The sequence below is a fragment of the Magallana gigas genome, chromosome 6, assembly GCF_963853765.1.
Source record: "Magallana gigas chromosome 6, xbMagGiga1.1, whole genome shotgun sequence".
Classification (NCBI taxonomy): Eukaryota; Metazoa; Mollusca; class Bivalvia; order Ostreida; family Ostreidae; genus Magallana; species Magallana gigas.
In genome coordinates this window covers 12,107,122-12,118,018 of record NC_088858.1, presented here as the reverse complement: position 1 = coordinate 12,118,018, position 10,897 = coordinate 12,107,122, and the positions used below count along the sequence as shown (strand labels likewise).

At 33.6% G+C, this 10,897-nt stretch overlaps 2 protein-coding genes across 4 annotated transcripts in view; one reads left to right on the top strand and one right to left on the bottom strand.

Moving 5' to 3' along the window:
- Positions 1–355: 355 nt before the first annotated feature.
- Positions 356–6,340, bottom strand: LOC105345932 (dihydrolipoyllysine-residue succinyltransferase component of 2-oxoglutarate dehydrogenase complex, mitochondrial). The gene is made up of 13 exons (XM_011454308.4): positions 6,200–6,340; positions 4,916–4,943; positions 4,729–4,762; positions 3,789–3,841; positions 3,591–3,665; positions 3,264–3,319; positions 2,950–3,058; positions 2,442–2,695; positions 2,239–2,336; positions 1,874–2,072; positions 1,423–1,506; positions 986–1,153; positions 356–883 (listed from the first exon to the last, which is right to left on the bottom strand). The coding sequence occupies exons 1-13, from the start codon at positions 6,287–6,289 to the stop codon at positions 749–751; spliced, it is 1,383 nt and encodes a 460-aa protein (XP_011452610.3). The 5' UTR covers positions 6,290–6,340; the 3' UTR covers positions 356–748.
- Positions 6,341–8,473: 2,133 nt separating this feature from the next.
- LOC105345931 (homeobox protein prospero) overlaps positions 8,474–10,897 on the top strand; it is a 20,239-nt gene continuing 17,815 nt past the window's right edge. For 2 of the 3 annotated variants that reach the window (XM_066087131.1, XM_011454304.4), the window contains exon 1: positions 8,474–8,825. The gene's annotated coding sequence lies outside the window, so the exon portion shown is untranslated. Of the gene's footprint in view, positions 8,826–9,502; positions 9,660–10,897 lie in introns of those variants that run through there. The other variant, XM_011454305.4, reaches the window with a different exon arrangement.

Here is a 10,897-nt window from a genome sequence, read left to right as displayed (position 1 = left end):
GTTTGTCATAATACACAATCATCTAGCAGTAAAATCACACCAAAATTCATCTCTAGTAAGATACAATAAAATTGTTTTTTTCCCGAATGTATTTTTTTAAAATCAGTAAATTCATCTCAAATGCAAAGATTCAAGGGGAAAAGTTAAATGTTACTGGGGTTATCTGTCTTCAATTTTCAAAAAAGTACCTATTTCACAATCAAACTGTGTAAAAAAAAAAACCCAGTGCCATGATATATTGCATATGGCCTAGTATTTGTAATAAATATGTACCGGTATGTGAAGACATGAAACCTTTGTTATTTTGGGAGGATTTCTTAGGACGTTGAATTAATAGAAGAAAAAACAATTGGTATATATCATGAAAAATTTATTTTCCATATCAGTATTTGTTTTAAAGCAATCACTAGAATAAATAATACAGCAATTATGCCTTTTCAAGAATTTTTTTCTCTCAATGCTTTAATTCATTGCACCTAATTTTACAAACAGAATAACAAACATAGTGAATGCCTTATTAAAGAAAATCTTACTTCTGTGAGTTAACTTGTATAAGGGAAACCCCCAGATCTAAACAGCATTGAGGTAATATACATAATAGCATGTACAGTTGCAATGGCACTCAATCAAATATTCCATCCAGTAAGTACATGTACACTAAATTGAAAGATGGTGTTGTTTCAGACAGAAGAAAAATTATACAAATTTGATATAAAACTCTGTATGCACTATATTTTTGTGTCTGTGCTTATACGTCCAGGAGCATTACTCTGGGGTCCTCTATTGCTCGTTTGATGTCCATTAAGAAAGTCACAGCCTCACGGCCATCAATAAGTCTATGGTCATACGTCAAGGCTAGAATCATTATAGGTCGAATCACAATCTGGAATTTCAAAATGATAACAACATATACATGTATTCACAAACTTTTTCAAGATCAGAGTAATCGGGGGAAAAAATCTTGGTTTAAATGTTAATCACTAACCTGATCATTCACAACTACTGGTCTTTTCTTTATGGTATGTATTCCTAATATAGCACTCTGAGGTTGGTTAATTATGGGGGTTCCAAACAGAGATCCAAAGACGCCGCCATTGCTAATGGAAAACGTCCCACCTTCCATATCCTCTATAGCCAACATGTTCTTCTTTGCCTTTAATGACAAATAATAATGAAAAGAAAATTGTCAACAGTGAGGAGTGATTGTTGTTATTATCAGATTGAGATGAATTTTTATCATTCAAAGAATACTGAGGTTCCCTTTAATACAGTCAATATATTATCAGATTACTCATCACACCTTATCTTAGATAAACAATGAATTAAAGTACAGAACTTACTGATGGAAATTAATAGAAAGAAAATTTTAATGGGAATAATACTTGGTTTACAGTAAGATAGCCATGTTTCCATGTTACAGACCTTTTCTCCGTATTCTAGAATGGCCTTCTCTACCTCAGCGTAACTCAGTGTCTCCACATTCCTGATGACTGGTACAACAAGGCCCTATCACAGTTAATAACAATATGAACATTTAAAGGAAAATTACATGCAACCAATGGATATTGTAAATCAAATCAAATTACCGGTATTTAGCATTTTCTTGGTCTTTGTTTATACATAAAATCATATGAAATGGATTCAAATCATCACAAAAGAAGCAACAAATTTGAATTACATCACCACCTTCAAGGAAATATACCAGTATAAATTGTCTCCCTTTCTGAATCTTTTACACAGACATTTTACATTAACTTATCTATTCTGAATAAATTCATACTCTACTTTGGATTTCTAAAAGGACCTACAACTCAACATTACAGTATCATCAGTTGGCTATGTAGCTGGATTACCTGTGTATTAGAGAGAGTACCTTAGGAGCGGCCACGGCCACTGAGATGTCTACATAGTCTCTGTAAACGATCTCATTTCCATCAATCACAGCATTCACTGCTGGCTGATTTTTCAAGGCAAACGCTGCAGCTTTGATGAATGGAGACATCATTCCTAACTTCACTCCATGTTTCTTTTCAAACTGATCTTTGTATGTTTTTCTCCACTCCATGAGATTGCTACAAAACAGATTTAAAGAAATTATTATACAAATAATGGAACAAGTACTGGTTACTGCTACATGTATTGAAAGATTCATGTTTTCAACAATAATACATGTACAAGTTGTTAAATATCAAAATGCATTCTTAAAAAAACATCAATGTAAAAAGCCAAGCAATTTACCTCATATCACATTCCTGGAAGGTGGTTAAGGCAGCGCATGTGTTCTGAGATTCCTTTAACCTTTGTGCTGTCTTCTGTCGTATTCTTGTTATCTTTGTCTGCATAACAGGAAAATCAAACATCAAACACTTTTCCACAGCGCACCACACATCAAAATCTTTCCTTCTCTTCAGCTCTTACACAACATTGACACATAGACTTACCCTGGTTTCTGTCCGTGCACCACCCTGACTAGTGGATCCTTCAAAGGGTGTGACCTTAACACTGGAGGTAGGATAGGAGGACATGGGTTCCTTGGGTACAGGCGGGGGAGGGGGAGGGGTGGTTGGAATGGGCCCACTGGAGCTGCTCTGGGCTTTGGGTGCTTCTGCTGGTTTGGCTGGCTCTTTTGGAGGTTCTGCGGCAGGAGGAGGCTTCTCACTGGCAGGTGCTTTTTTAGCAGGTGCATCACCTTTGGCTGTCAAAGTAAAGACATTTCTTGTTGATATTCTCACTTCAGTTACCCACATCATATATTTTGTAAACATTTTTCTTTCCTTTGCATCAAATGATATATATCTTAATACACATTTATGTTTATTTACATTGTATGCTTATTTTGCATTTTGCTTGGAAACAAATTTCCCCATACTTTACATTAGATTGATCTAACATGGAAATTTTTTTGGCAAGTGAACTTTATTACACATTAACTACATTCTGTACATGTACCTGACACATCAATTTTCATCAGTGGCTGGTGAGCTTTAACAGTGGCTCCATCCTCTACCAGAAGTTCCACAATCACCCCGGTGTATGGACTGAGGACAGGGACACCAGTCTGTAAACAAAGACAGCAAATGTCACAGCATAGTACATGTACTATTGACATATGTGACCCTTCAGTACAAATACATGTACAACAGTACCCAGAAAGCATGGTTGTTATCCTTCCAAAGGTAATCAATACATTCATGTTAATGATAATACTCTGCACCGTGTGGGTACAATAAATGTACATCCAGCAAATGTTTTAGAACTCTCACCTTGTCTGTTTCTACTTCTCCTAGTGGTTCATCTTCTTGTACAAAGTCACCCACAGCTGCAAGAAAAAGCATTACTATACTGAAGACAGGTACTCACACACACATATTCAGTTTAAACATTTCATCCTTACTCCCCTACAGTCTGAGATGTCTTAATGAGATGTTACCCATCTACTGATGGGACATACATGCATACATATGCATACGGATATTTGTATACCATATTCTCCCCAAGTACTTCCTGGGCATGAGGTGAATAATATAGTTATACAAACATATGTACCTACACTTCCTCATAAATCACAGTGCAGTCAAACACAACCTTACCTTTCTCCCACCTGACATCTCCCTCTGAAATGGACTCTGAAAATCCTGGACATTTCACCTCCTTTATTTCTTGATCTAAACAGACAAATTAATACATCAAATCACAGGAGTGTTATCCAACTTGTAGGAAATTATCAAAATGTGGAAAACGTTTTATTGTTTTATTTATTTTGATATCTGCAAAAATGTCATACTTACAGAATACTGAAGCCACATGAAAATTTCTCGACCATGCCTTTGTTTTCTGATACCTAATAAACATTCCAAGGAAAAAAAAATCTTTAATTACCAGGACCAGTCAGTAATACATGTACATGTGGTACATGGTACTAAAAAGTCCAGTAAATGGCAGTAGTAACTCTATTCTTCAGCATAGAGTAGGCTTAAAAATTTGCATAAAGATATGTCTACTGGGGTAATTTGAATAATACTCTGATCAACAACTAAATTAATACATGTATATCAATTTGGTTCTTGATCGGATTATTATTCAAATTATATATCTGTTGCATTTAATGGAACAATTTACAAGAACATTTTTTTACTAAGGTTCAGTCAAGGTCAATATTACATTTCAGCAGGAAATAACCCTCTTTCATGTTTAATTTATACTGACATTTTAAAAATAAGAAATGACATAACTTTGGTTCCTACATAACCATTCCTGTAATTCAAACTTTTATATTTAGTTTCGTCATCACAACATTAATGATAATCACTATCAGAATTGGGATTTAATTAATTCACACATCACATCTTTACACATGCAGATTTCAAATTTAAATTTGAACAATTTTTTTTTAAAGCTGTTCATATATAAAAGCTGCATCACACTTAATTTAATGTATTGGTACATTCCCATTAGATTTCATTTAGTAAATAAGGTCCAAAAAATATCTTGAGTCACCATAATGCATGTGTTGCAATAAATCATCCACAATAATTCTTTCTATCAATCTATATCAGTAATGACTACCAGCTAGTACAAGCATTCTAAAACAGAAATAAGATTTATTTCCTCCAAACTAAAAATGAAACTCCTTAGCCAGCCTTCATTAAATATCAGTCAGCTTGAGAAAACATGAGGGTAGTTATAAGATACGGCAACAACAAATGTGGGCTGAAATTCTACACTCACTCAGCTAAAGGAAAGTCAGTTTTCTGGCCCGCACCTACAAAAAATAGTGATACACTGTCAAGCCTAATTATCATTTATCAAGTACATTATACAATGAAAAGCTCTACTAAAAGAGACCCAAAGAGAGAGAGAGAGAGAGAGAGAGAGAGAGAGAGAGAGAGAGAGAGAGAGAGAGAGATATGCTTACCTAAAACATTGTGTACTTGTCTTGTATTCTAAAAACCAAATAAAAACTACCATTAAATATCATGGATTCATGGTACAGTTCAGACATTAGTTACTACAGAATTGTATAAATGTATAATTATTTGAATATTAATGAGAGAGTTATTGCCAATTAAAATATTGGGATTGCCCCAATGGCAAATGTACAGAGTATGCAGTTTATACTATTTACAGGGTTATTTTCACCCTTTTCACTTGCAAACAGTTTCATCTCCTCTTGAATTCGCCAGACAAAGTTGTGAATAAATTAAGATAGTATGAGACATTGGAATTCGACCCGTCATAAATTTACCCACTTACAAGGATGAAAGGGGGGAAAATAAGACGGGGATGAATATTTCCCTGAACCCTGTATATATATATACATGTACAGGGAACATCATATTAATGGGAATAAGGCAAGGATATCACATTTGTTATTGGAAATACGATGTACTGTTACTTCAGCTTTCAAGACTTTTTGACTCTGTCTCAACAGTAAAGGAAAATATAATGTCACAAACAATCAACTGAGTATTGTTTAACATTTCATCTATTCATGAAATTGAATCAGACATCTTTCTTCTTCATACAGGAGACAGACAATTTTTTTAACAACAAAAACAAGATAAGAAAAAAGAAAAGGAAACATGCACAAGGAAATAAAAATGATTTTTTTTTTCATTACATGAAAATGAATACACAGTTGTTCCATTGAGAAACAGGGTGTTATCATATTTATCTATATTTATAATATGTCTACTAGTGAACAGATATTCTGCTTAATCCCTTGCGCTATTTTATACATATCATATTGTAACTTTGCTTACAACTTTGCAAGGACAAGGCGGAGTGCAAATTTCAATTTGTCAAATGCACAGAAAGACAAACATAATATAAAATAACATTGAGAAGATATTTCAATGATAATTCATTAGCAAGCAGTTAAAGTTTTTCATTTACTAATAGGCTATACTTATTTTTTCCTACTTCATGATAACACTTGAGGAAATTCGGAAGTAAATGAAAAAATAATAGACACAAACTTTTCGTGAAAATAAAGCAGCGTTTAACCATGCTAGGAGCATAGACTATTTATTATTGATATCTATTTTCTGGCCTTTTTTCTGAGTATGCAATCATTGTTTTTAATTTTTAAAGAATCAAGATGTCCTTCAAAAGAAGTCACCGTTGGTGCCCTTAATTTCTATCCATTCACGATTTTCCCCTGCTGTTGAGTGGTGATTTTCTTCTTTCTGTTTCATACCTTAATTCCACGGCAAATGACACTATAACCAGAAAAATTCCGAAATATCTGTGGCACGACGCGTCGTCCTTGCGTCAACATGCCAGCCATTTTGGAGCCGTCTAAATACACGAAAAGGCACAGTGCTGCAACTATAGTAAGAGTTGCCTCTCGTTGATCTGAAAAGAAATTAACTTCTATAAATATGCTATTTTATTTCTCACTTCTTAATTGAAAATATACCGTGGTATATTATAAAACGATAAATCTATTCGAGATATTAACACAGGGACGTATTTACTATGAATATTTTTTGTAGTATATACGTCCCTGATTGATACAATTAATTTTAAAGATTTCCGAGGATGACATACTATTGTATATTGTAAATCTGTTATCTGATACACGTAATCATAATTGTAATAAGATTTTGCTGATACTTTTTTTTATCAACATTTATTATATCTATTTATTTATTTTAAAAAAAATAGTCGTTTTTTCCCCCCTCAACATCTGAACATCTCATTTGTTTTTTCAATAGTGTTGGCTCAAATTTAGAAGCAGTTACTGTATTATTCCAACAGCTTGAATATGTCTTTCTTTTGAATTACAGCTTTAGATCATGTAAATGTTCCTTAAATGTAGGAGTATTTTTAGATGCAAGCTGTAACACCTGTTTACCTAATTAAGACGGACCGCCAGTAGAAGAGCACGTGCTATTGACAGGGGCACAGCTTACTGTGTTCGTGTGTCTCTCTCTGGCCCCGGCGCATCCTGTAAGACAATACTGGTACACGGTATATGCAGTAACAGGTATATCCATAATATTATAAAATAGGAAAAAAAGATCAACATCTCTTTCTTCCATTTTCAATACTGCTCACAATTCACCCGGATATTCCTTTTATTTTTTCCCTTTATCATCTAAAGGCGGCATGCATATAATCTATTTTTAAAAAAATAGTGCATCATTTATGTACAGTTTAATGGATGAGCTACTTGTTGCATCATTTTAATCAAATTAAAACAATTTTGTCGATGAGTGAATTTGCTTAAAATTTAATTGATTCAGAAAAATCAATGAGTTAATTTGCTCAAAAGTTGATTCACTAAAATTCACCGGTAACATGGTTGGAGTTATCATTTTTTTGTGCTATTTTTGTTGGAACAGTTTTCATCAGCAAGTGTCACCTTCCAATAGTCTGTAACAGTTTGAATTTATATCACTGAGATTTATTTTGGGGTTCGAGGTCCACACATATTGACATATTGCCTGAAAGTGTCACTCAACGCTATAGACTAAGATCAGGAACCCGTCACAAGTGCTCATTTTCTGCGAATGATTATGTTCATATATATCCTTATGGCATCATGCAAAAATGATTTCTGTTTTGTCAAAACTAGTGAACATTTGAATGGTGAATGCATTTCTATTGCATGTTTTTTTTTTATATGATTATTAAAATATATCTTTTTGGGATATCCAATGAAAAATTCAAATAGAAAACAAAACAAAATTATGTGTAAAATATAATTTGATTAAAAATATATATATATATATATATATAAAGCACAATTAATCACAAAATTATGTTTATTCGTGTGCATCATTACATAAATTAAATCGATAAGTACACGTTTTCAATGTTCATGAAAATTAATAATTGTTTTAGCATATTCAACATAAAATGAAATAATTCGTTCTGAAATCCCTATAAATTTTAAATAATTAAGCGTCCAAAATAATTTTAAATTGGGAAATTCTTAAAGTTTTTTTTAATTAAAAAAGGTTTACTTCAAACATAAATCTAATTTATATTTTAAAAAATATAACCACCCACAGTTTTAAAGGCTTGACTATATTCCACATTTGTCCTTTATTATTTTGTCGAATTCGAAGTGTTTAGTTGTTGTTAGCCTTTATCCATTATGAAACTGATACTTTTTAAAAAAAACTAACACGGGCGTAAAAGTGTGTTAAACTCATAATGTTCTAATTTGTCATTAGCCGTGGCATAGAATTATACCATTCTATGTCTTCGATTATTCCTCATTCCATACACCAACAAATTTAAACTGCTATTAAACAACTTATTAAATATTTAGATAAAAATCGATGGTGATGAAGAAGAGAAATATTGAAATTAAGAGAATAAAAACCACATCCTGCCGATCAATACATTCGCTTAATACAATATGTTTACGCTATATTCAGCACAATGAAGTCTTCAGACCTAGGTTTGTACTCTGGTATAATTAGGAGGCGTGGCCTGGTTCTGCTCATTAGCATAGAACCAATAAGGAGAATGTCAAGACAGCACACTTGATGGTTTTTCATGAGTATTTAATGAATGGGATTAACAGCGACTTGCGAAAGTCGCGTGCAGTGGGAGGAGCCTTTCCCCGCGTTCAATCAAGATTTCTCTCAAGGACCACATTTAATATATTATTAGTGATCTATGGGATCCCCAGAACATCTTTCACTTGTGTAAGCGACGCTAAGCGTGAAGAACATCTCCCCCTGATTTCACGGGATAATAGCTATCTACTTGCATATTGAAGACAAGGTTACTTGTGACAACTTCTATTGCACAGCAGAATCTTTTTTTTTAAATTGAAGATATAGTGTCCTTGTCAGAAGCAGACAGTAAGTATTATTTATTAAATTAAAATATCTTCATTTGGTTATAATTTCGCCTCAAAGATAAAAGTAAGACCGATGAATTTTGTGTGAAGTTTATCAAACAATTTATAACTTAAAACAAATTTATCTGTGTATATACAGACAACCAATATCGATTAAAAAAAAAAGTTCGGCGAATTTGATTGGCATCAATTAATATGTAATTTTTTTTTAAAATGGGAAATGAATAATTTTCCCCTGGTCTAGTTAACTGAATTGATAAAGCCGGGTTATAAATTAGAACGAATATATCAATTTTTGTTAGAAGTTGGATACCTACTTCAGCGTGATTGACTCTTGTTAATAATAATAATAAAAAAGAAAGTCTATTTGTAACGGGTAAACAATATTATTAATCCAATGTCAACATCATTGTATACAACAGTTTACGCTCATCTCACTTTGTCGGGTCCACCCGGTTTCCTAGTGAGCGTCACAGCAGGTGCCCGTTTGAAATATTTCAAGCGAGTGAAATCAACGGGCAAACCTTTTTAACCACAAATATCTCTTACCCGTAGTTGCTATCTAGATAGGTACCCAGTCTAAATTTAAACTTGACTTCAGTTCTTGGCACTGATATCCCACATAGGGGAAACAAAATGATAATATGCGACCTAAAGCTAACCCCGGTAACACCGAAGGCCGGCAATCTGTAGAAAATGACATTATGTGATAACTTGTTAAGATGTTGCCAAAGGAACTTTGTACAGCATTTAGTTATCTTAAGTCCATTTCACTTGAATTATCAATCAGCAGTTAGGACGGAATGAAGTCACAGGACTTATTTAGCCCGAAAGTGTATGTAAATATTTATATTGTTAACATTTTTCTTATTTTTCTAAATCATCCTGTTTTATGATATCTAAATCTGTTATTATTTTACAAGTTATTCAAATCATAAATCTACGAATTTCTCCATCAAAATTATTTTTTTTAAAAATCAATTATTTAGTCTTGATAATTTAATTATTTGCCGGGACTTGAACTTGACTGTGAAAAGAGAAGAAAATATAATAATTCATTTTCAACGATTTAATTTACATAAAAGATAAAAGGTGGTTGTTACATTTTAATTAACAACTTGACATAAAATTAAAAATTATTGACTTCTTTTGTATTCATGATCTGTCATCTTTTGAGAGTTTGATAATAATCCCCCTGGAAAATAGGCGTCTGCATCCCAGTAATTCAATGGTCCTCACTCTATTCGCGCAGTTCAAAGCGCATCATTAAAACACACCTGAAGATAAAATTATTCGCATTTTCAGGACCCTTTACACATATTTGTTGTAGAATTTGATTGAATATTCAAAGCTTTCGTGCGCCAACACAATCGCACGTTATGCAATAAACATGGGAAATCTTAACAGCATCTAATGACAGTATTTTTCTATGTGTGAATTACACGCAGGGAATTGGGTACCATCTTTTTAAGATAATTCGTCTCCTCATTATTTTCTTTTCTTTCCTTCGTCAAAACGTCATTCACAGAAGGGGACGGGAATAATTAGCTAACACGTTTTCTATGATGTAGATTCAAAAGGCGCATAATTACGACAATTTGTCCGTTTGGGTGACGTCTTTATAAGTGCGACACGCACGCCTCACTCGCCCAGACTACCCGTTGAAATCTCTCAGAACTCGCGGGGGCCTGGCTTTCACCTGGCACTTTGGCCACGGTCTGCTGCCTTGGTGTAAGTTAAGTGTTAATTCGTATCTAGTGGTCATTCTTTGAGTCGGAACATAGGGATTGAGTACTAAAGCTCCTTGGGTAGAAGAGTGACAGGTGCGCTATGTGCCCCAGTCCTTCGCGTGGTCTTCATCAAATTGTAAAAGATATAATCACTTGATATCGTGGTCAATGTAACATGTGTCGGTCTTATCCGTAGAAAGTGCCTTTGTTTTGTATTGTCTTTTCCTAAGGTAATAGCACATAATGCGGGCGTTAATGCCGGCTATTAAATGAACCTCCGCGAAGCAAATCATTGCTCATATTTTATAAGTTGTCCAATATGCCACGTTTACCATTTCCGTTT